The sequence below is a fragment of the Papilio machaon genome, chromosome 18 (assembly GCF_912999745.1).
Source record: "Papilio machaon chromosome 18, ilPapMach1.1, whole genome shotgun sequence".
NCBI lineage: Eukaryota > Metazoa > Arthropoda > Insecta > Lepidoptera > Papilionidae > Papilio > Papilio machaon.
The window spans coordinates 3,067,828-3,095,320 of NC_060003.1; the positions used below are offsets into that span (position 1 = coordinate 3,067,828).

The window sequence follows — 27,493 nt, forward strand, 5'->3', positions numbered from 1 at the left end:
TCAAATAAAAAAAATTATATACCCCGAACAAGTGCTGTCCTCGAAGTGGACAAAGCAATCTAAGCACAGGATGGTAAGTCAGAGTAAATGTTTGTTGGCCTCTGGTCAACGTAATAAAAGATGACAGTATTTATCATTTTAATTCCTGTTTAAAATTAATAAAAAAAGATATTTAAATCGATCATTTCACTGGAATAATGCGATATCTGAAATAGTACTTTCGCGTTTTGCTAATTCTGCGAGGTCCAGTTGGGACTTATCAAGTATAGGACCGTTTGTTAGAGGTTCTTTAAATATTTGTACATAAATAATAAAATCAAATATATTCGTGTAATATTGTGATGTATTAAGGTAACAAAATAGCGATATTAATATAATGTAACACAAAGAATGGTGTTAACTTTAAATATTCGCGGTTAACATTTTGAAGCTAGCCATATTTGTGTCACGTGACTGTCATCGATCCAATGGTCGAGCGCGTCTCGGGTCCATTCAACTCAGTTTCGTGCAGCGCCGGGGAGGGACACTTCACAACACCGATTCTATTCATACATAGGAAATATTTATATATTTCTATCTCGTTTACTCGTATTGAGAAATGATCAAATGAATGGTGAACAAGCGAAATGGGAATACGTTTGAGTGGAAATTATTATGAGCCAGGCCAGGCCAGTCGCCATGTAGGATTTTTGATGTGGGTGTTGTGTCTCGGGATGTCAAACGTTTTAGTGATTATTATTCTCAAGTGAATGTTAAATTTGATGCAACTTATCATCGGAATAATCTAGTTGTGAATAATATCGATGTTAAGTGGACATATTGCTTTGTGATCGTGAACAATTTGAGTGTGGTCAAGGCAGATAATGGACTGGTGGGGGGCTGCTAAAATACTACGATAGGATAGTAACAACGTTTTACTACTCGAGAGGTGTTCGTGGTGCTAATAAAATTTCTCATCTCGCGGCGGGCGAGTCGGACTTCCATTTTGTTTTATTATGTGGTTTGATCGTTGTTTATACTGTGCATCGTGCCTAAGACAATGGAAAGTGACGGTGAGTACTGAGTAGTTAGTGTGCAGTGGTGTCGGAGCGCTATGTCTGCGCATGTAGGCCGACCACGACGGTAATCTTGCATGAGTTAATAAATAATGGTATTCGATTTTGTGCATCGTTATGTGGCGCAGCCGTCGCAGCGGCACGATGACTTCATTAGTCACAGTCGGTCCGCGCGTTACCGCCGCGCTTGCCACAGCGACGTGGATCTGCGCGTAAAACGAGTGTAAACTGATTGATTTGAGTTGCAGTAAAGCATGCACATGCTGTGCCTAGCCTAATGAACGCCCCTGCCATCAGTGTAGCCCTTATCAGCTGATTCTAGTTCGAGAACTAAAACAGCAACTGCTTGTCAAATGTTTATAAATAATCCAACATCCAATGTAGGTTGTTTTTGATTTTTTATGCTGCAGGTTTTTAACCTCACTATTTAGTTTTACATCAATGTTGTAATACTAGTTATGTACAAAGCCTATACAGATTTTTTAACATACTTAAATTCAAATATACATTTTCAATAAATAATTGCTAAAATAAATAACTCTACTGCATTTACTTATTGTATAGGTTAGGTTGTAACAATGTAATAGCAACCGCTTGATATTGATGGCATTCTCCGGGAGCAATCATGACAATCCAATATACAATTAGACTGATTTTAAAAACTGAAACTGAAAAATACTTTCTCCCTTACCACTTGTTTTCTGGTCTATTTTGTACCATAATAGCTAGAGAACTATATAAGTTTAAAATATCTCAACCTATATCGCTGAACAGTAATGAAAATGTGAATAAAATTCATTATGTTTGTTTATGTTATATGATAAGATAATGTAGTAATTATACAAATTTCTTCATTATCCGTGAAAAAATAAATATGTTTATTATATTAACTTACATTACAAAAGAATAACAAATTTTTATAAATAATTTCTATCTAAATTAATAACACTGACTATAAAAAAAATTATGGAATTCATACAAGAAAACTCATGGATCGATTGATTTTTCAATATCCTTGAAGTGAAAAATAACACCAAATATACTAGTGATGTAATTATTTTCCATCACCTTGAAAAATTCTGGTTGCACTGATGCACTTTTACAAATGACAATATGTTTTTGGCAGTGCAAATCCATTGCTAGTGCAGAATACAAGAGCTTAATTTTATTTTGGCTTGTGTGGTGTACTAATTATTTTTATAATTATCCATTCATTCATTCATTTATTATCTAAAAAAATAAACAATTTTATATTATAAATAGTATACAATGAGACTGCGGAATCACACGACTCAAGCAAATAGTGTTGAGGGCTGCGTGGACAGGAACGGGAAAATTAATAATTACTTTAATTTAATTATTTATATTTTAAATATGTTCTATCATATTTTATTATATCTATTTTGTTTTTTGTTTTATGATGCACATACCTTATTACCAACTTTTTACCCATGTAATGGAAAAGACTGGGTAGAATGTCCATAACACTAACAAGGTGTTTACGGATAACAATTATAGCATTAACCCGTAAATGCCCATGAAACAGCCAATTATATATTTGATTTCTGCTACATTTTACTTTATTGATAGTTTAGCATCACATTGCTTCGTATTGTATAACTATTTATTATCACATTAAATGTCACTATGAACTACGTAAAAAAAACTAGCTTTAGCTTAACTAGCTAGAGAGTTGATGGTACATACAGTGTTAACTAATATTCCTGCTTTGAAAGATTCTAGAAAAACAATAAAACCTATCAACATAGTTATTGTTATTTTTTTTTAAATACACAGAGGTTATCCAAACTCACATTCCTAGTGGTGACTCAGCCTAACTAAATGACAAAACAATCTAGTTTTATTATGCAATACAATTTTTTATGATGGTGTGAAATACTGTCATTTTTATAGCCTTGACATTGGATTTGTTTTGTTATGCGTACTATATGATAAATGTATACGCATTTCCATTTACAAAGCCTTTGTATGAATAGGTCTACGTTTTACTTTTCAAGATAACCAAGCCTTAATTAAAAAAAAAAAACAAACTGACAGGCACTAATGGATGAAATGGCGACATCTATTGGATATATTTTGAAACATTTTTTTACATTTAAACTAAATAAACTGCAATGTTATATATAACACTGTCTCATTTTAAAACGTACTCGAATACATCGAAAAAAATTATATAGCAATGTAAAAAAAAAGGTATGGCGAATGAGATTTGAACTCGTTTTTCACTAAATTAATTTTTTATTTCTTAAGTCCACACTTAGTGTCACATTTTAATATCGATGTAAAAACCCTTTGACACTTCAAGGAAGAAGATTCCGCCAAATTCTTTTTGAGTAGTTTAGTATATGACCAAAATACAAACCCACATACATACAAACATACGGGCGTAAAACAGTCGTTTTATAAATGTGAATGTTCACGAGATAAGCTATCGAGATTTATACCCAGGTTTTTATGACCACTTAGCTAAGTTTCCCTGTTTTACTTAGAACTCGAAGTAATGATTAACTTAGTATCTATTAATAGTATATAATTGTATGTTAGTCATATTCACTGGTGTACAATTAAGCGTGTGAATAAACTGACATTAGAACAGATGGTTTTATGGAAACTATTGGAGTCTTACAGCTTAGAATATCCCCACGCGAAATACTTCTTCTTTATAATTATACTGTAAAGTGTTAATTTATGTCGAAATGGAACCATGGGTTATTAATAACACAGACGTAACTGTTAAAGTTGTTACTGTACAAATCTAATAATCTTACTAATAGTATAAATGCGAATGTTTAGATGGATGGATGTTTGTTAGAAGGTACCTCTAAAACGGCTCAACGGATCTCGATGAAATTTGGCATAGATGTAGACCATAGTTTGGAAGAACACATAGGCTACTAAGTTTTTTTCTAATACCGCGAAGACAGAGTCGCGGTCAACTGCTAGTGTTAAATAATTCTTAAAATTCAGTTGCATTTGCAGTAAATAGTTCTTTTCGTCCTTTTTGTTACAGCTATGTTTTGATGTTTGTTTATATTTTTTTGTATATGTAATATATGGTTCATACATATAATTATGAGTTATGACGTAACTTGCGTCGTAGAAATATGCGACAGTGAAAATGTATTGAAAGCACGATAAGTAGGTGACCCTGCCGCACCTCAGTGAAAAGCCTGAAATAGGTTATGTCTCATGCGTCTTGTGTGGGGATGGAAACAGGATTTAATTTATTCCACCATGGAGGTTATAATTTACAACAGATTTTTAATGTTCATTAAAAAAACAGTAAACTATAGTTTTTACTCAAATTTATATTTGTTGACCCGATAATTATTAAGTTGTGAGACTCAGTTTTATGAATCCGGCCGTAAATCTACAACTAACACGTATTTTGCTTGGAATTCAATTTTTTAAATTTCAAGATTTTCCCCCCACAAAAAATATCTATCTATAAAGGTTTGAATCTTGCCAGTGTTTCTTCTGTAAATTGTGATGTAAAAATATCAATGGTTTGGCGGCGAAAGAACATTCTTAGTATTATTAAAATGGGTATTTAGTTCCGTAATCGACTTGTACGTCTAATGTGTTATTTTAAAATGTTTGTGATGGTCGCGTTACACACTGTAGAACAATAAAGTTAAGCCGCATCGTTGAGCCACAGATCATCGGTGTGTCAATGTTTGCCGGATGTTGCGTCACGCCCGTGAGCCCGCAAAAACGTACCGCTAGCAACCTACCTTTGTCATATATAAAAATGTAATTAAAGTACATTGTTTTATTCCCGTAAACGTCAAAGAGTTTCTACAACTAGTGATTTTTAGTCTACCAATAAAAGTTAAATCATACTATAATAGCATTGTTTTTTTTAACATGTACAAAGTTCGACTAGTGTGTTTATTTCAACGTGATCGTGAGTTATAACTGCTCAAACACTCATGCAAAAACATATTCTCATCCCTTTAAATCTCCTTGAAAAAGAGTAAGACGACAATGTTTTAATATATAGGTGTTTCGGTAGTGGCAACTCACAGTAAAAAACCCAAACAATACTAAGCAGATAATAGACATAATAGCATTCCGAGAAGAGATGTTTATAAGGAAAATGTTATTCGTATAGTTCTTATTTTATCAATTACACTTAGGTTATCCAATGGCTTTATTATTTGAAAGGTAATTCGTAAACGAAGTTGACATTATAAATATAGTCATCGTATTGTATTGGTAGCGTTACATAGAAAAATTCATGACGGTATGTAATTAATATTTTCATAGACACAACATCGGTATGAAAAATGAACAATCGTATTTGTTAATAATCTTCTTATTTTCGGTTGGAATTCTAGGTTAGTACAGTTTTGTAAATAACCATGTATTTGTGTTTTACAAATATACAGGAATATATCTGAAAATGCTGAAACTAAAGTATCATTTATGTAATTAAATACTTTCATACAATCATCCATACATTTATCTATCTAAAATTTCACACTTATAATATTTAGTAAGATAAAATATAAACCATATGAACGCAGCAAACACAATTACTCCTGTATTTATCATCGTTATCACAGACGTCCTACGTGCATACTATTAAGTTTATATCACTAGCGTAGAATGTACGCTAAGTGCACCACACTTGTGCACAATTTTTAGGATATTCTTTATGTTTCAATAGCCATTTCCTTTTTTGTGTTCTACAAAAGTTGAACCTGAGTTGAAATCCATTTACAAGGGTTTCGGTCGTGGAAACCCATCCCTACCAGACTCTTTGGAAAAACAAAAACAACAGTTTTTTATTATTTTTTTACCTTATCATCTAATAAGGAAGCATTTTAAATCTTTTATCCAACTAGTCCTTTAACCAGAATACTTTACCTGTGCCACAAGTGAGTTTTGAATTTAGAAAGGATCAATGTTCATAAAGGACTTTATTAATCTCGAACTACATATCTATTTAAAAAAATGTGAGCTGTCATGGGACGCCTGGCAGATGTGAAACATCGTGTGTGTACAAGTAATATGCATAAAAGATAATATTATTAAAATAAAATATATATGTATACCTCAGTATAGTGTGGCGACCCGTCGCCACACCGTACACTCTACTACACATAAAATATATATATGTATACCTTAGTATAGCGTGGCGACCCGTCGCCACGGCAAGCGTCGCCACGCCAACAATTCGGTTTACAAGTGAGCCTATAGATGTTTCACATCAAAAATCATTATTGGTCTGTCTAGTTTAAGTTTTTAATGTATTTACCTGTATTTAGTTATGAATGGTGACCCTACTAGTACATCGATCCTGGCCACACCAAGGCCGACCGGGACTTTAGATCGGACATGTCTGAACACGCTTTTGTTTTTAATATTTAACATAAGCTTAGGGTCCAATGCCAGCTAACTATATCTCTGATTAATTCAACGTCCTCTGCATGAAGGAACACGTTTGTGAATCATAACTAAATGTTACTGTTTATTTAGCATATTTCATTCAATTTGATCTTTGTAAGTGTTACGAAATAATTCATCGTGTGTATTGTTCCAAGTGTCAGTCAGTGTATTTAATCTATAGATTATTTAAAGGGTGATAGTTATTAACTCATATTTGGAATGAAGACATGAATCTTGGAAGGAACTAAACATAATTTATAGAAGATTCTGACCGGCCATTATACTATTTAATATTTTTATGATAAAAGTTTTAATTTTGTGTAATGTAAGTTTATAAATTGAAAACTGTATAATATGGTCTGCTAAGGTAACGAATTTTCTCTTAGAAGTTGAGGTTTTTACTTACTTTATATGTACGTACTTATCTATTGGTAATAGCAAAAACACGCAAATACCTTTAAAGATAACATAGTGTAACCTTTCACCTGTCTTTCGTACTCGGTCGTTATCTAGTCTGTGACATATTGTTTGTACAATTGTCCTGTGTCAATATTATCCTATACTATTTATAAACTGTTTACAAAGAGAGCGATAATATTTATTGTATTAGACTCGTCTAGATGTGTAATTTTAGGCATACAGATGTCTTATTGCTCTAATAAACTTAGTAGTAATTATGAAATAAGCAAAATTAGTTAAAAAATAAAATGATAACATAAATTTTTCTTGATTGCAATGAGATAAAAGAATGCAAAAAAATTTCAAATCTGTTGTCCGTTCAAGTCTCAGATCACATTACGACGAACATATATAAACGGATTTATATAGACATATTCGCGACAGGCATTACACTTAAAAAAATGGAGTTTTTTTTTAGGATCGCCGGCTAGTAACAGAAATAACCAATTCGATTATTCCTGCTTGTACAATTATTATGCCAATTTCATCCCATAACTTTTGTTTTCGATATGTAAAAAGGAAATGGTTTGTGAAAATGTAGATGGAAAATTTTCAGGGCAATATTTAATGAAAGTGCAGTTCCTTTCTGCCCTTTTCCTTTCGAATGGTTTTACTTGTATTTATATTCCTCCATTATGTCTCTCCAAAAGTTATTTTTTGCCTATTTGAAACCACATCCTTCTTACACACAATTCACTTTCTTTCTCTTACTTTCTTCTACTTTTATTCTACTAGTCTTTCTTCTTGTATTGTATAAATGTGAATTATTCATATTATGTATTAATTTACGATTCATTGTTATTTATTGCCTATTGCTTTTAAATACCAAGAAATGATAAACTTAATGTTGTCTTATCAGACATGATTTCGAAGAATACATTACTTGGTTTCCGAGATTTAATCTGGAATCATCTGCGAACACCATCTGAGATCACTTTTTATAATTGACCCATCTGAAAAGAGTCACATCTTTTATGAGAAACCGTAGGAGATGTAACTCTTTTCCTTGGACATGAATTTATCATTGTTGGAGTGAAGAATGAAGTGTTCATTTGCCTCTTAATTTGCTTTTTTTCAGAGACGAGATAATATAATTAGCTTATGACTTAGGTATCGTTTTATTATTTATATTGTTATGTGTCTGAACATGTTTTATATATCGTAAATTAACTATATGTAAAATTCACTAACATTGCGATTATGTTCTTATGTTATTAATTTATAATCCATGTCAATGAAGTCGGTACTCAACGGACTTGTATGACGACCTGTCTCTTCCTTTGAGTTAAAGCCTCGAATGTTAGTAAATATTTTCAACGGACATGACAAAAATAGTTATATTTCTTATGAGATGTAACTTTCCACACGAAGACAAAAGAAAATGAGTTATTTATCTTAAGAGATGTAACTCTTTTCATTGGATGAATCGATTTACCTACGTATCTTATTTATACGCTCGGTAAACAACATCAAATATTATCTTTTTTTATTTTATATGTCTATAAAGAGGTAATATTTGATTATTTGTTTGCATTGATTAAACTCCGAAGCTAAGTAATTTGAAATTTTCTTTACTGTTGGGAGGCTACACTTTCTCTACGTGACATGTGCTATATTTATTAATAGATCTTAAATTTCGCGCGGACGAAGCCGCGGGCATCTGCTAGTATTGGATAAAACATTACTCTCGCTAACTATATGACACAAACTCGTAGATAGATAATGCATTGTGTTGAAACAGCTTTAGGTCTTTATTACTCACCGACCGTTTTCCTCTACTTTTTATTATATCTCAGTTCGTTCGAAGCGGAACGGGTTTTGACTTACGTAGGCATTAAGAGGAAAGATATTACGCAATGGATAATAATAACGTAAATTGGACATGTGTATCTATGTATTTCAAATGAACAATGCCAGGATGTTGGTGCCTTTTACTTCAATTAGTTTAAAGGGATTATTTCTTTAGTTCAATTAGATTCCGTAGACCACTTTCGACTTGTCTGCTTTGTTGAAATAAGTCTGAAAAATAAGCCATATTACTTTATATCTGCAGAGAGTAACCCGTACGCTTGCTTCATTCATTTACTAGTTGTCGCCTGCGAAGTAAAAAGAAAAAACTTAATTAGTACCTTATATGGTTGTTCCAGATTATGTTTTACTAGATGTACGAAATTTCATCGAGATACATTGAGCTGTTCTGCAGATACCTTGTAAAAAACATCCATATAATACTAGTAAGATAAATTTCTACTCCTTTATCACTAAGAACTTTCATATTTTTCAACGCAATACAATACAAAAAAAGTATTTTATTGCACATTGATTCCATTATCTACGGATCAAAAAGAAAGTATAATCTGATAACATATCGCCAATTATCTCGCAGCTCTGTATAGTCAGGTTCGAACACGAACGCTTGAGTACACTCCACGGCCTGTCGTGTCGTATACACGGAATGTACTTGTACCCCTACTACTACGGCTGTGAATGTATGAATTGAAAATCCCAACGCAACTGCCTATCCAATTATAAAAAACTTCCAACCATTACGAAGTACTTCCGCGAGGCGCGCCTTGTGTTTTGTTCGCGTACTTTTTTATATTCGAACGAGCAATTTATAAGCCTTTTCAGAATCGTACATTGATTTTATGCTCGCAAAAAGTAATTGTATTTAATAGGTTTGGAGTTTTAGTAAAATAATTGATTGAATAATTTCTTCAGCACTTTATCGGATATAATATAGGGTTGTGAGTCATTATATAAATACGTGAAGCGAAAACTTTGTACCCCTTTTAGAAATTGCGCGAACGTGAAATTTGACACAGTTACAGTTAATATGGAGAAGTGCATAAAATTGTTTTTATCAAAAAAAAAAAAACTTTTTATGGTTTTATTTTGATCAGTGTCCGATCACTAGTTTAGGCAAAATGTTAGTATGTTTAGTTTGATTTATGAAACACAAGTATATTAGTACAGGATATGAGGAAAAATTTATACGTTCCAAAATTAATTCTATCCTTAAATCATTATATGTTGTATTTTTTATCAGAAAACCTTTAGAGGTTTCAAACTGAGCTGAACTGATTAAATCTCGGCCGCCAGACGTCAGGTGGCGCGGCAGGTTGACTTCCCGCCACAAATATTTCGTTTCATCCTGTAATCAGAGATTGTCAACCTTTTCTAAAAATCGATCTTGTTTTGGACGATTTATTAATGTGGTTCATCGATATTCGATATCGAAGCAGTTTTATATAATCACATTGTCGTCCCTTTCATTCTGTTTAAAAAAAAAAAACAAAGACAACGATATGTGTCAGTACAAGTTTCTTTGCAGAATTTTACGGTTAGTGTATTCCTATTATGATATTATAAGGGAATAAATTCATACTGCACTAAAGCAAGAGTTGGATGGTGTTTTGTTTTGTGAATAAAAGATAAATTAACTAAACAAATTTCATTTAGTTTCGTTTTTTAATTATATCTCTTGTCTTTATTAAAAGAATTAAGTAAGTTCATTGAAGTCGCAGGTTTACGTTCCCTGACTTATACTTTGAGTTTATCGCATGAGTTGGTTATTGCCATGGCTTCTGTGCATTCTTGTTTCCGCTCGCTACTTTTTTATTTTATTTTAATAATTATGGAGTATTTCACTTTTTTACGATAATTAAACCAGCACTTGACCACTATCCCACAATATGTTTTACAAATTTTTTTTATCAGTGGAAACAAACATTTAGGACGACAAATTTAAACTACGTTTCTATTAGGTTTTATCTAAGTCCAAACTTTTGAACGTTTACTATATTTTTTTGGGGTAAACTAGTCTACTAAGTCTTTTTGTTGGTTTTGTACACAGTGAAATGTATGTGTGTGTGTCTATGTGTGGTATATCAGAAGAATTAATTACACATGCTTGCAATACATATTTTGTCTATATCAATAGGCATTTATCGATTAACGTCATTATAATGTTTATTGTCGAGATAACGGACGTTTTATTAGTTGATTTCTCGTAACATACGGATCGACTGGTGTAAAATTGCTTTCAGTATGTCTAGTTATGTAAAACTAGAATCTGTCTCTAATATAGATCTGTCGCTAAATAAAAATTACTTAGTCATTTATCTGTGGTAAATGAGGTAAATATTGATTTTTTTTTACTTTTTACGTTACATAAGCTTTGAATCTAATTTAGTGATCGGTATCACTGTTTTTATTTCAACCAGTTTGCTTTAAATGTCACAAAAGATGACCTTGAAAATCCAAAATTAAATTGTAATAAGTCAAAAATACTCACAATGTTTTATTTTCTAGAACTGTTGTATAAAATATTAGTTGTTTTATGGCAAACGATGCTATTTATTATATACTATTTATTGTAATTGTTTTAAATGAGCGACTGTATGAGGAAAAATATTTATTTTAATTATTAAACTAAATATAGAAGAATATAGAAAGACCGCAAACTATATTTAGCAAATGTGTAGAAGATTCACTTTGTATAGTCACTGTCATTACACTACCATGGTTATTGTAATACTGTATTTTACTACATAGAGTATAATTCCAGAGGAGAGTAGGAGAGGAAAGATTCTTTGTAGAGGTTACAAACACGACCTAGTTACCTAAAGTTAAGTAATTCGACACCACTAGAGGATTTGCAGTCACGTTGGTCTGTAAATTATTTTCTCCTGTTGAAGGAATCTAATTCGTATTATTTAGATAGATAAATTTGCAAGTAAGAGCAGTTATCATCCATTTAGCTCGGCTGAAAGTTATGCTAAATATAATGTGTGTATGTAGCTATGAAATTTAATTATTCTTTGGTTTATTTCAGGTGATGGACAATGAGTGATGCGCGGTAGCGGCTGGCGGTGATGCAGCGCACGCACGCGGGCGGCGCCCCCCCGCCGCATTCACACGCCCCGCCCCACACACACGCACTCCCCCACTACCGTGCGCACGCGCAACCGCACCCTCTTTATGCGGACATCGATGATCAGGTGATGATGTCTTTACAAGTTATATAATCTTATAAACTTTGTGCGTTTACCTTGAACCATATGAAATTTATGATTTTTAGGGTCTAAGGAACTAATATTCAGTATATAATGTCAATAATTTTAAATACTAAGTAGAAAATTAATGTACACACGAGACAGCAACAAATATTTTAACACAATTTATTCTTTATTTCAGATTCCGGCTTCGGTGATCAGTAGTGTGGGAACGGTCAGTTTGTCTCAATCTACAACAAACCCAACCCCAAACATCACTATGGCCAACCCGACTAACCCTGGCACTGCTAGTAGCACTAGTAATGGCCAAGCTTCGGGGCAACAAACTACAACAGCGCCAGTGCCGAGGAATCTGCCAAAAAAGCGCAAATTTGACCCATCAGAGTTCGAGGAAATTGATCGGAATTGCGTATCCAATATCGTGTCTGCTCCCAGTTACACCACGCCGGTGCTGCCCTCTCCGATCGTGAAACAATCACCACCGCCGTCCGAAATGAAGTCCTACACAATGTACCCAAATATAGATTTATCAGAGTGGCGCGATCACAGGGTGTTAGCGAAGCAGCGCGGTCTCTACGTCCCGGGTGTTATCCGGCAGGCGGAAGGTTGTAAAGTGATAGTAGAACTGGACGGGCAAGAGAACGAACCAGTCGAGTATAGTGATGTTTTCGGTGCGAACAAGTACGATGTGATAAGTGATGCCAGTCCGCAGCTCAGCCACTTGCAGATCGGGTCTGCGTGCGTGGTCCGGACCGTGGACCAAAGTAGGGAGAGTGTTCAGAACATATTTATAGAAGGTTTCGTGTTTGAGGTGCACAATTCGCCTATTAGGATTCGTGTCAGGGTGAGTGTTACATACAATTTTGATTTTAATTAGGCGAGTTAAATGTTATTATAATTATTTCCTTTCTAGGTATCTGATGGCGAGGAATGCAAAGACACGGTAGAGGTGAAGCGCGCAGACATCCGGCTGCTGCAGCCGCCGTGGGCCGACGAGCTGGAGGACGCCGACTGTAACGCCGCTGCCATTTACCCGCAGATGATGCGAGCTCATCATCCTCCATCACAGGTAACGACATAGTAAAGTGTTATATTCCCCCTCCCTCTTGTTTTTTTTTTCTTTTGAGGCAGTGCAAGTCATTTCTGTGACTAGGTTGGGTAATGGAGTGGTTTGAAAAAAACAACCAGAATGTAATACTCTTTTAATGGCCACCACAATTACTGCGTTAAATTGTTGAGCAAATGCCTTCTCATACAGATGTGCGGCAACCACTTTTACACATCGTCTCCGATGGCGGGCGTGGTGGCAGGCGGAGGGTTAGCCAACGGCACCATGGACGAGCTGCGCAAGCGCGCCTTCGACGACTACGGCGAGAGTGATGACGATCTCAGGAAAGAAGATATTATGTTTCCCACTGACGCTTCACATATGGGTATGTTTATTCCTTTTATACGTAAAATACTAGTGTGTTTTAAGATTTTATCGAAAGTAGCAAGAAGAATTGGCCGTTAGTTGACATGTCTTTTTATATTGCAGAGTGTAACAACAGCAAGCGCAGCAGTCTGCAGAGCCGCGGCAGCACCTCCAGTCTGCTCGAGCGCAGTCTCACGCCACGATCTCAACCACCCACTCCTAGGTCAGTAAATACACTCTGCATGTGTAAGCAATTAGCTTAAAGATCTATCTTGTAGCCTAACTTATTACTAATGATGGTAGTCAAAGGCGTGTTTGACTGTCGCGACTCCATTTATAACTTACTAGCTGTCGCCCTCGACACCGTCCACGTGGAATTAAAAAACATAACTTTATTAGTAGTCTATGTGTTCTTCTTCAAACTATGTTCTCCATCTATGCCAAATTTGAACAATTCCGTTGAGCCGTTTCGGAGATACCCTCAAACAAACATCCATTAATCCATCCATCCATCCATCCATCTAAACATTCGCATTTATAATATTATTATGATATGTCAGATCTCAGGCGGCAACCCCGCACAAGTACAAGAAGGGAGACGTGGTGTCGACACCGACCGGCATACGTAAGAAGTTCAACGGCAAGCAGTGGCGGAGGCTGTGCTCCAAGGACGGCTGCACCAAGGAGAGTCAGCGGCGCGGCTTCTGCTCACGACATCTCTCACTGCGCGGCGTCGCACGCTCCTCCAACACACCGCTCGCGCACTCCTCGCACACGCCGCACCAGAGGTATCTACACAGAATCATTAAATATTGTTGTCTTTCTCTAGTTACGTGATACATACATCCATCCATACAAACATTTTCATATAAAATATTAGTGTGGTCATCACATTTGATACTTCATGGAAATCCAACAACCTAACTAACCTTGTGACGGCGGGTATAAAATTATATATATTTTTTTAATTTAGAACTACACAATTGTTTAACTTTTTTCAAATTTCGGTTACATATTTATTGTATTGTAATCATGTGAATTGAACGTCGTTACAATGTTGAGTCAGTGAACTCTTTTTCTTTTTTAATGTTAAAGAAGGCACAACAAATCGAACGAAAAACATGGATGTTTCAACTGAATTCGATTCAAAAATGTTTAAGTCTGAATCGATTCAATCACTTTAATCAATATTTTTAAGCAGCTCACTTCATAGCTAAAATTTCTAGATGTAAAATGTGGACTAATAAATTGACCAATCAATAGTAGATTTTCACAGGCTCAAGAGCTATCACAAAAAAAAAATTAACACATTCAATGTCAACGACTCGCGTTACCACTTTAATGTAAACATGGTAATGGCATTTAATGTGTTAACGTACTGTTATCATTCCAGGAGTAGCAGTAAATCTCTGTCATCGAGTGGCACATGTGTGGAAGGGGACGAGACGTCGCGCGAGTCTGACACCACGCCGCCGCACTACCGCGTCGCAGGACGATTCGACCCCGACGAGACGGAGGCCGCCAACATGCTCGGTAATACCTTCCACAACTTCTTTTTTTTTTTAAATATAAATATGATCAAACTAATAGTACCTTTATGTAATTCAGAGGAAAACTACGAATTGAATGACACCATACTCGTCCAAATCCATACACAAAAAACATACATACGTAATTTTTTATCTTCGTGGTCAATCGGGTAAAAATCTTAACCTTAACTTTGGAAAACATTTTTGTTTGTTTGTACTTCTCTAGTGATTTTTAACAAATGTACGTATTGAAATACATTTGATTGTGTGTCAGTGTCGCTGGGGAGTTCGAGGTCGGGTAGTCCTGGTGCGTCGCCAGTAGGTGGTGTGTCATCACCGGCGCTACGCAGTAATGTGTTTGTGCCCATCTCCTCGCCGCAGCCTCCGCATGCACCTGCACCCGTCTCCTATCACAGCCTCATCAGGTACCAACTGAGAGCTAACATCTCAACCAACATCTACAAACAAGCTCGGTGTAAAAACTTTTTAAATTGTGGGCAATTTAAACATAAGATTTATCTTTGACTACTGATTTAAGTGAATGTAGTCGGTGGGGGTTTTATAAATTTTTATATAGACAGTAGTTAAAAATGTGTTATTTATATCCAGGCCAGAGCTAGTCCGGCCGGGTAGAGTGAGTTCTCCTGTGAGCAGCGTAGCCACAAGTGTGATCAGGGTATCTCCAGCACCTACCTACCACTATCAGGTAAAAAAACATGTTAAAAATAATCTGTTAAATTCTTATTGATCTTCCTCAAACAGTCCGAATAATTGTTTTTTTTTTCTAGGTGGAAAACCGCAACGGTCCTTCTACCATTCAATCGAACAATCTGATCCAGTCCAGTGTAATAGGAATTCAAACAGGACTCAATATACAAAGCGTTCAAACAAATTTAAACGCACCTGCCACATTACAGTCCAGTCTTAATCTACAACCGAATATGTCTCTCAGTTTGAACCCGAATTCTATACGAAATACAAAGATGGACGACGTACCGCACAATCTTGTCGTACATAGAAACATACCGATATCTAACGGCATCGAGTTAGAGCACAATTTGTATCGTGCCCAGCCATTACATATACGAAATGGATTATATGAAGCGTACAGAAGAGACGATGATCCATCTCCATTGAATAATCATGAAAATTTTGTGAATAAACGAGTCTCGGAATACGAGGAGGAAGATCATTCCGTCCCTCAGACTGAATGTAAGATAAACCGAGGTATTTGTGAACCTCGCCCTTTAGAACTGTCCGAGGCTCGAGTGTTTGAAGACAAACGTATAGTGAAACCAGCTCCCCTACAGGCTCGCCCTCTCTCTATGATTGATGCTGAATCCAAAGATGCGATAAAACGACTTTACGTAATTCCACCTAATTCACTGGAAAAGAAACTCGTTTTGATCAAAAAGGAACCCCCGGAGACAATTAAAGTGAGTCATAATGTATTTTTTTGTACTAATATTATATATAGAAAATACTTGTTTGTTTACATTGAATAAGCTCAGAAACTTTCCTAACCCTTAGTGCAGTGATTCTCAACCTTTTTTTTGTTGCGGCACATATTTAACGACTTAAAAATTTATAGTTTATCAACTGTATAAAATTAATTGTATCTATATGACATTTCTAGACGCTAATTTTTTTTTCAACTATTTTTCTGTCATTGTTCTTTTATGCGAAGAAATACAGACAGAGAAATACAGTGTGCGTGTGCAGCAAGTCAGTGAAAGTCAAAATTTGGCGGCACACAAAAGTGCCACGGCACAGTGGTTGAGAATCACTGCCTTAGTAATATATTCTATATTAATTCCTAGTTTTTTTTTTTGATTCCGCACGAACGAAGACGCGGGCTACTCCTAATTTAATAAAGAATATGTTTACTTATTAGAATAATAATATTAAATTTAGAAAAACTTTAAAATAATGTCATTATTGCTTACTAATTGTCTTTGAAAAGTGATAACTTATTAAATATATAACAAAATTGCTTTTAAAAATAGTAACATTAATTTTAAGTTGAAACCAAAAACTAATCAGCTGTTGCAGATGAGCAACAATGAACCAGAGACAGAACCAAGAGTTATCGACAATGGAGATCATGTGAGTACGAAATGCACTAGTTATGTACCCCGGTTTTATTTGCCACACCCTTTGTTAACTATCTATTGTAAAAAGATTTATAAAAGCAGTTGGGAACAGTTAACAAATTAGTATATTTAAAATCACTTCATTTTAATTTTAATTTGCTTGTTTGGTTGATAAATATGTTTTTTTTTTTATCTAACATAGTGTTAAAGTGAAGTTTAAATATAAATATGTCTGATTACTATTTTCAGATGAACAATGTAGGCAACAGTGCGGTGATAGTACATCCCAGTCAGCTGTTGCCAGTACTGCCGCCACCCACCTCACACACCGCCATTATTGGTACGTTATTACTATTATTGCAAATGCAGACTCACTAGTGGAAATTATACATACTCAGTAACGTTAGTGAAAAAGGGGCTTTATTACTACACGTAGTACACTTAGTTTAAATGTCATGACAGTCGAAACACTGTTTAATATTAATTTCTAAACAATGTTACTATAAGGGTGTAATCACAGACTTGTTTTATCATCAATATAAACACTAAAATGTTACAAAATAAATCTATAGTAAAGGCCATTGTTAGCCAGTGAAATATGTAAATAATCCTACTATAGTCCGGTCGCGGAGCAGGAAGAATTTCGTACATTGAACTCGCATTACCTGTCTCTGTCGCTCCCGCGTAAATACAATGAGTCTCGCTCGCACAGAAACAAAGGCCGCCGTCCTCAGGGATTCTAAACCTTTAGTTTGTTTGTTTGCATAATAAAAATTTTATGGGCTCCGTTAGAAGGATTACCGAAAAGGTTAATTATTGGTTAGTTCGAAATGAACAATCGAAACGAATATTTGAAAGACGGAAGTGCAGGCATTCATCTATTTTATTGCCGGCTTTCCGATAATTAATTTTTGGTTTTAAAATATTATGCAAATGAATTCTTCACTTCTCGAAATTGAACAATAGAGCAAAGTAACAGTTACTCCGAAACAGAGGAATCAGATTCTGTTTTTTGATTTTTTATTATTAGATACTTGTCTAGATTTTTATTTTTACTTGTATTATTAAATCTAAATAAATGATTTATATAGTAATAACTATATTTTATAAGTTGGTAAATTTTCTTTCACTTTCAAATAATTCATGTAAACCGCACTTAATACAAAAACGTTTGGAACCTCTGTCAGTAGATAAAGAGGTCATTGTACGAAATTCTTCCTGCTCCGCGACCGGACTATAATCTTACTAATGTTATAAATGCGAATGTGTGGATGGATGGATGTTAGTTTGAAGGTGTCTCCGGAACAGCTAAATGGATAGAACATCGAGATAGAACATAGTCTGGAAGAACACATAGGCTATTTTTTTAATTCAGCGCGGACGGAGTCGCAGGTGATAGCTAGTAATTTATAAGTATAATTTATTATTTCAGTGTCAACAAGCGGTGTGTCAGGCGGCGTGTTCCCCTGGCAGTCGCTGGTGCCGCTGCTGAAGGCGGCGTCACCCCCGCCAGCCCCCGCACCCGCCTCCCCGCGCACGCCCCGCACCCCGCACACCCCGCACACGCCCCACACCCCGCGCACACCCCACACCCCGCACACCCCGCACGTCAAGTCCGAGGAGCAGGTCAAGGCGGAGAGTAATGGTATGATTACATTAAATTAATTGTATTAAAGTCACTATGCAGAGGTAATTTATTGTTGGTTTCTGAGACCAAAATCCTTGTCATAAACATATCGTCACTCATTATCTTCAATAAGATATAGATAACAATATTGTTTTATACAGGGATTTATGTCTCAGAAACCAATGATTAGTGTAAGAAATTTAATCTAAATAAGTATCTTCCTTAGTAACTATAATCTCTGAGTGCGACTTTAGTATATTGAATTTTTATTCATAACAATTTATTACAGAAACCGTGACTTCAATGTGTGCGGACGAAGACGACGAGGTTTTCGAATGTGAAGACTCCGGGTCTGCCGCCGGCGGCGAGGATGCTTCCAAAAGACGCACTCAGAGTCTCTCCTCACTTAACCAGAACTCCTCGGGCCCTGAAAAGGTAAAAATAATTCCTAACAAAAGTAATATTTTGAATTTGGTCCTTCGAGCCGGATTAGAATTTTGAAAAAAAAAAGTTTTTTTTAATATTTTTTTTTCATTTTCGCTATAAAAGCTAAAAAATGTAAAAATATTTTCTTCAATTACTTAATTTTGGACTAATTACTTCTAGGTTAGATTTTATTTAAATTGAACATTAATTACAGAAAGAGCGTCGTATCCGCCGTCCAATGAACGCGTTCATGATATTCTCAAAGCGTCATAGACAAATGGTGCACCAGAGACATCCCAACCAGGACAACCGCACTGTCAGCAAGATCCTCGGCGAGTGGTGGTACTCTCTCAAACCTGAGGAGAAACAGAAATATAATGAACTTGCTAGTGAGGTAAGATAATTAAAAACAAAATTTGGTCAGTAATTTTAGTAATAATTGATGGAATTATTGGAAAAATAAAATATAATACAACCTTTTTTGTCATCATCATAATCAACCTGCCCTTATCCCTTTGGAGGGTCGGCACAGTATGTACTACTCCTCCATACATCTCTATCAGCCGTCATATCTGAATTTACCCCCTTCTTCTTTCACACAATCCATCCATACTTTCTTTAAATACAGTACAATCTTTTTGTAATAGTTCAAATTAAAGGCCATGAAAATAAAATTTATACATTCTATCTTATGAAAGCAAAAATGTCTAATACAACGAAAATAATTGACTCTAAAAAAAGAGTACACAAATTGTTTAAATCAAGAATATGTTTATTGTATCCACGGGAAGTTTACTATATTCTTGTTTTATTTATAGAGCAACGTTATTAATATTTTTTTTAAAGTATAATTACTAAAATTCTGAAATGATATTTTAGGTGAAAGAGGCACATTTCAAAGCACACCCGGAATGGAAGTGGTGTAACAAGGATCGACGGAAGTCGTCCAGTAGCAGAGATCCTACGGGTTCTATGCCACAAGTGAGTTATATTTTATACATTGATAGGGATTTTTATATAATAAATTAGCTTTTACCCGCGACTCCGTCCGCGCGGAATAAAAAATAGATAACGGGGTAAAAATTATCCTATGTCCGTTTCCTGGTTCTAAGCTACCTGCCCACCAATTTTCAGTCAAATCGATTCAGCCGTTCTTGAGTTATAAAAAGTGTAACTAACACGACTTTCTTTTATATATGTAGATAGATATCAATATATAATCAAATAAGGATATCTTGTTCTGTGTGAGAGTCGCTTCTATCGCGGTTGGTTCTGTCAGAATAATTCAATTCAATGTCTTGGGTTAATGGCGTTTCCTAATAAATTTCGACAATGTCAAATGTATTTAATAATCTGCTTTATAAAACGGGCTTCGTGAACGAACAAAGTAACATTGTAAATAAGAATTAAGTTAGTAGCTAAGAATGTTTAATGACAGGATCCCTGTTGATGTACCTAAGACAAATAAAACGCACACAATATATATACTGGGGGTTAATTTGTTATAAGACAGATAAACTACGGTTTAATATTATGGTTAATGAATGAACTAAGAATAAAAACGAAAGTGGACTTGACAAGGAAAAGAAGAGTTTTGAGATAGAGCGAGGAATATCAGGAAGGAGATCATAGAGGGCTTCTTCCCTCTATATAGAAATATAAAACCTAGACAGAAAATGACTTAAAATAAAAAATTACATGATAGCTACAGTACAAAGAGAATCTTGTCACATTATGACGTTGAAAGGGGGGCGCTAGTGCTGTCATAAATTAGTTTGACTTATACCCATCAGTTTAGATAACCTTGTCGGTCGGTACATAATTATTCAACAAAAAAAACTTTTTTTTTTATCTTATATTTCCAGAGTCCTCGAACACCATCGGATGCAGCAAACAGCGGTGTGACCACAAGTGTGGCAGATGTATCTCACAATGTCACCGTTTACAACCACGTCTGCTCGCCGCAGCTCAGTGACGACGATCAGATGGTAAGAATCTAAAAGCATAGTGCATATTGCATCAGCTTATACCTCTAAATGTAGCCCAGAATTCGGAGCACAAAAGTGAGGCGAGTTGGCCTTTTCTTTTAAAAGAAGTCTAGAACCTCTTTTGTAATTTTTTAAATTTTAAGTAAAGTTAAAAAATAGTTATATTAAAAAGCTAAATGGTAAAAAGCTAATTAATAATTTAAAAACAACAATACAACACTATATTATATTTGAACAATAGATGAGTTCAATGTAGTAATATATTAAAATTTTATTTGAATGTTTCGTCAGATGGGTCAAACGATGTCAGAAGAGATACCAGCTCAGCATGAGATCGAGTTGAAATGCGGTGAGAAGGTGACAGATTCTGACTCAGAGGGTGTTGACACGCGAGACTTTGTGCCACAAATGGACCACACGCGGCGACCTAAGCCTATTAAAGCCAGGTAATAAGTATAACATGTTATTTATTTTATTTTTTATTTAGTATAGTATTAGCCATACATTAATGTATAAATTGATAACTGTCTAAACTGAAAAATATATATAATTGTATGGAAATTTCCTGATATTCTTTTCAAAAAAAAAAAAAAAAAACGAACTTCTTGTACGCGAATATCACTAATTTTAACTAACTTTAATATTATCATTTTTTTTCTTTATTATAAAAATTCGATCAAATTTTTCATTTTTATTAAGAAAAATTTAAATTAATTTTTGCTTTTTAGATAATAAATAATATATTGCTTAAACTGTAACTAATATAAAACAGTATCCTCAGGGCGGGCTCCTCAGATAACCTGTTGGGTGGGATAACTGCCTCCAGTCCGGGCGGGTCTAAGGTCTTCCAGCCCACCGGTGGGGCTTTCAAGTCCACGCACGTCGATACAGGTTAGTTTACGTAATTTGATGATCAAAATTAGAAGTATTACAAACTTCCGTCAAATTTACGTAAAAAATCAAAATAAGTAAGAAGAAAGTTAATAATTTATAACAAAAAATGAAGGAGACACAATTATAAAATCGCTAAAATTATGTATTAAAAATTGACAGATGTCATCCCACTCTATGCTAGCGCCACTTAGTTATAGCTTTCATTTTTTTTAGCCGATTTGCGGCTATTTTAATCTTGTGTTAAATTTGAAAGGTTAAATGACGTAATTACTTGTTTCTTGGAATACGTCATGGAACATAAAGCCAAAGTTTTGTTTTAGTATTTCGTTATGTATTGTAATTTTTATTCCATACAATAAAAAAAACTTGATAGGTGTCAAGGGACACCCGGATGGAACGAAGTTCCTTTCAATTAATTAGTGAAGGAACCAATGTTTATTCTATGAATAAAAAACTCAAGTCTTCACAAGAAGTACATTTTATTTCTATGAATTTTCGTTATATATTGTCACGTCGTTGCCATGGTGAAGTAGCGCTCATTCGTCGTTAACATACTTACTATAGCAAAAAGTGTCGTGACAACTTTTCGTAAGATTTTGTTCCGTATAGCCCTCTTTCACAACGCGCGATAAGGAACTTCGTTCCAAAATTTCAATTGTAATCCATAAATATTTCATCATTCACAGGCGATAACCATAGACAATGGACGGCGTTCACAACCATAAACAAAACGAGTATGGCGAACCAAGTGCCAAGTTCACCGCAAGTGCAAACTATGACCAGTACACAGAATTTGACCAATAGCGTGCAAGGCATTTCTCTCAACACGCCGAATTTATCCACACAAGTGGCACTTGATAATGCCATAGCTTCAATAATGAACTCACCTACTTCAACTAGTGGTGTACAAGTGATATCGAGTGGGATATCGATACCGAGTCAATCGATAAGTCAAACTCCAACATCGACAGCACTAAGCAACGCGCTGCTAAAAAGTGTTACTCTTGTGAAGAGGAATATAGGTGATACTGCAACTGGTTAGTTATATTGTAACATCTTAATTAATTTTATCAATTTAACTTTTTAAGTTACTACGGTGTCACGACCGCACAGAAGACAAGCGTTAAATGAAAGCAATTCCACATCTGATGTAATGATCATGATCTAATGAGTGTGCTCACCGGAGGTTTAATTTTGGTCTTCTTCTCCTACCCTTTTTTGTAAGGTAGGGATGGGAAGGGGAAGTGGATTTGGCATTTGACAAATAAAAAAAAATCTTTATTTAACTAAAACCATTTTCCACAAAATTGGTGGGTCTCCTGAACTAGTTAAAACTGTGTTTCGGGTGTAATAGAATATCCTCTTTTAGTGCGTCCACTCTGTTTATTAAAGTCAGACAATGCATCTGCAAATGTGGATGTCTATCGACAACTTTCACTTCCCTATTTTGGTGAATTTAAGTGATCGCCTTTTAATACTAAAAAAAAAGTGCCAAGATAGTGAGAGTTTTGTGGTAATTTCTCGTTTACTTAGCAAAAGACATGCATGTTTAGATCACAGACTAAATTATCTCCTTTCTTATTTTCATCTGGTGCATATAAGAATGTTATTGTTTAAAATAAAAAGTGTTGTATACAGCTGGACCTATAACACTGTCTGTGGACGCATCCGGCAATCTCTTCACATACGTGCAGTTGCAGAGGTTGTATGTGCCGTCATTTGAACCCGGTCAGTACATAGCAAGACACATTTTATATACATTAATAAATATATACTTATATAATATTATTTTACAGAAGTCGATCCTAACAAGAATCAACACCAGAACGTACAAAGTGGTGGACAATCTGTTATTGTGTCGCAAAGTAACCACACAGCGCCGAAAACTACGTGAGTATTCATTTTATATGATTTTATAATCTAATATGGAAGTAAATGTAAGTTATATTCCTATTTAACTAGTATATTAATTATAAATACTTCTTACTCTTATTTATTTATTTTTGACATTTCTTGATATTTATGATACATCCCGCTATTCATGTTAGTCTCTCCTGTTCCACTGGGTTGCCTGGAAAAGATCGCTTATAGCAATTAAGCCGCCCTTGCCAGAAAAATGACTAAAAACTAATTTTATGTAAATTAGTTTTTAATAATTTTTCTTTATAATTTATAATAGCAATAAGAGTTAATAAATAAATAAAATAAACAAGTAAATATTATTTTTTATTTTTTTATACATATATGAGGTAAAATGCACTTGTTCTTTTTCTTAGTCAATGGGAGAACCCCGTGGAAGAGGCGCGTCCCTTCCCCTTAGCGCCGACACCCGCGCAGCTCGGCAGAGCGCCGCTACAGAAGAGACTCAGTCGAGGTAATTATATGTTTATTAATTAAAAAAAAAAAAAGTCTTCATCTAAATATAAATCGGTTAAAATACCATATAGGTTATGGCGTAGCAGTTTATAGTCGGTTATTTCAATGTTTTATTGCATATAATTTAGAAGTACCCTCTTGTAGGAACATCAACGAGTTCGACAGGTAACGAGACGCCGTGTCGTAACGAGATACAAACTACACACGAGAGTGCGGAATCAGAGCCGCTGCAGTCACCCAAGATGGCTGAAAACCTGCCGAGTCCTTCGCTCAAGAAGAGTCTGTTTAAAAAGGGCAATGAAGATGGAAGGGACAAGTAAGTAATATTACTATTATAAAATTAATAATAAGTACTCTATTAAATATGTTTCATGGAATAAAAAAATAAAATTTCCGCTTCAGTAAAAGTTAATATAATCTTGTTATTTTGTAATTTGCCCCCTTTATATGTGAAAACTAAGTCCTGTTTTCAATGCTAATAAGAAAGACAATACAAAGTTTTATACAAATCTTACAACAGTGAAAACTCAGTTACAAATTGGAGTGAAGTTTGCTACAAGTAATGTATGTATCAGGGTGCTGGAGACAGTGAACTTCGAGCAGAAGTTCAGTACGCTGCCGCAGTTCAAGCCGGAGGCGTGCAGCCCCGGCGCCATGGTCGTTCCTCGCAGTCCGCACTTCTTGCGGAAAAAACATAACAAACTAGGTATGTTTACTATTTCATATTCTATGGAAAGACAGAACTTATAATCAATCCTCTAAGTTTAAGCAGATAATTGTTTTAACTGATTTTTATAAGAGGGTACAAAAAATAATGCAACTTTGTATGTAATCCCTGACTACCTCACTAACTTTTTAACTATAATTTTTTTTTATTTCTTTCGTTTACATGTCTTTGATATTCAAATAATAACTTATTAAATTAATTTATTGTGTTGTTTAACTTTCAGAGGAGGATAGCGGAGGAGTGACTCCGGCACACCTGGAGGCGGAGGTGTTGAGCGGCGGCGGCATGCCCACACCACACTCCTTCGGCACCCCGCACACCACCACCAAGCTCGTCGGCAACACATTCTTCGGACCTGACTTTAATCTAGACAATTTTAGAGGTTAGAAAGTCTATACTCTTTGAAATATGTAGTTATATGTTTGTAGAGTCATTCTGAAAGCAGGAAGGATATAGGACACAATTCTTTTTATGTTACGTAATACTGAAAAATGCTTCTAAACTGTTTGCGAATTTGGGTTCGTCATTGTGACGCACTAGCTGTCTGAATTTAAAAAAAACGTAAAAAGTAGCCTATGTATTCTTCCAGACTATTTGCTACATCTGTGCCAAATTTCATCTAGATCCGTTGAGCCGATCCGGAGATACCTTCAAGCAAGCATACATCCATCCATCCATCAACAAAAAATATATAACAGAAACTTTTTAATTAGTAATCTACGTGGATAGTTCAGTTTGTGCGGATATTTAAGTATTAAGGATGTACATTGTTCTTGTAGCGACAACGGAGCATGGGAGCGAGGAGATGTCACCGCACACACCTTGCAGCGCAAGTGGCGGAGGTACTGGAGGCGGGGCTGGAGCCCGAGCTGAGGCAGGACACCGTCGTGTGCTGGAGCAGCGCAGACATCTCGTGCTCAAGCTGTTCCAGGAGCATGGCATGTTCCCCACCACTCAGGCCACCTCCAACTTCCAGGTACACCACAACATTCTTAACAAGTGCAGCTAATAAAATTCTAACCACCCCACTAAGACTTGTTTACTAAATTTTGACTTTGTACGGTGCGGTAATAGTTTGATTATTGTAGATTTATTAAATTAAAGGTCTGGAATACATGGTTTTTGTCATTGATTGACCGGCACTGTGCTTTAAAATAATCTTAAGCCATCTTCAGGGCGAGTGTTTAATCCGAAGACTTCGCGGTCGCGTCGCGTCTCGCGTCTCAGTGCGAGACGCGACGCGACCGCGAAGTCTTCGGATTAAACACTCGCCCTGAAGATGGACCCCCGATGGGTTCGAAACTAGTCGGTGCCGTCACCGGACGATCAAACGTGAGTTAAGCCGTTTCTTAATTAATTAATTATGATGTCTCACGAAAGTTTAAACAATTTAATCTTAAGCCATTTGTGTTACGGCCTCGGCCATACAGTATTTTTGGACGTTTTTATAAAATATTTTTCTTTTTTGACGTTGTTATTCGCATTTTTAAGTTGTGCCTTTTTATATTAAATTTAGACCAAAATTCATTATGTATATTTATTTAGTTCCGGCAACATCCAATTTGTTTAAAATTATCTGACAAACTACATATTTTAATATAATTAATTAAATCTATTATGCAGTATTTTTCATTGTATTTTATATATAAATCATATAATTTATATTTGTTTATGTTTTCAGACAACGCACATGGACATATTCCCTACGAAGATGTCGCTGCAGCTGAAGATCCGCGAAGTGCGACAGAAGTTGATGGCGCAGTCCAACCTCACACCACATTCAGAACTCAACACGCCAACTAGTCAGTCAATATTATATTATTTTACTTTAATATAAATGCGAATGTTTAGATGTATGGATGGATGTTAGATAATCCAGACGGCTTATCAGATCTTAATGACATTTTGCATAGATGTAGAACATAGTCTGAAAGAACACATAGACTATTATTTTTTTTTTTCACATGGAAGGATTTTAACTAGAGCCAGTTCAGTATTGCTATTATTTAAATCAGGGATTCCCAAACTATTTTGGACAAGTGACCCCCTTTTCCAAAATGAACTATTACATCAGACCCCCCATGGTCAAATTACCTACTTTTAAGATCAATTATTATTATTAATTCTGACTTAAGTCAATAGAAGAAGACAGAGTGAGAATTAGCAATGCTTTAAGTTCGATAACGACCCCTTGGGGGTCCCTGATTTAAATGAATCGAGTCAGTAGTACTTTCAAACAATAGCAATAAAAAAACAAACAAATTTTACATCTAATACTACTACAAAAAATATATATTTTCATAGGGAATGTTTTAATTTTGATTCAAATGAAAGTGTGAAAACAGGTTAGATATAATAAACTCTTTATGTATTTCAGATGTGAATTCTCCGATAGTATCCGCAGCGCTGCAACCCACGTCAACTGCTAGTTAGCGATGCGGTCACCCATACATTATTGTTTACCAATGACAA

The 27,493-nt window shown here is 35.2% G+C and overlaps 1 protein-coding gene across 3 annotated transcripts; it reads left to right on the top strand.

Annotated features, from left to right (window-relative positions):
- The first annotated feature begins 355 nt into the window (after positions 1-355).
- Positions 356-27,493, top strand: LOC106721122 (putative transcription factor capicua). 3 transcript variants are annotated; one of them, XM_045682101.1, is made up of 30 exons: positions 356-1,052; positions 11,767-11,932; positions 12,129-12,791; positions 12,861-13,016; positions 13,206-13,380; positions 13,485-13,584; positions 13,922-14,149; positions 14,755-14,894; positions 15,165-15,315; positions 15,500-15,596; positions 15,679-16,326; positions 16,934-16,996; positions 17,233-17,323; positions 18,416-18,628; positions 18,900-19,045; positions 19,251-19,430; positions 19,916-20,017; positions 20,902-21,024; positions 21,316-21,470; positions 21,797-21,915; positions 22,605-22,955; positions 23,557-23,646; positions 23,715-23,808; positions 24,195-24,292; positions 24,439-24,610; positions 24,870-25,000; positions 25,245-25,403; positions 25,801-25,997; positions 26,703-26,823; positions 27,399-27,493. In XM_045682101.1, the coding sequence occupies exons 2-30, from the start codon at positions 11,807-11,809 to the stop codon at positions 27,452-27,454; spliced, it is 5,145 nt and encodes a 1,714-aa protein (XP_045538057.1). In that variant the 5' UTR covers positions 356-1,052; positions 11,767-11,806; the 3' UTR covers positions 27,455-27,493. The 3 variants fall into 3 exon arrangements, with proteins under 3 accessions (XP_045538057.1, XP_045538058.1, XP_045538059.1); XM_045682102.1 differs by having other exon boundaries at positions 21,806-21,915; XM_045682103.1 differs by having other exon boundaries at positions 357-1,052; positions 16,943-16,996.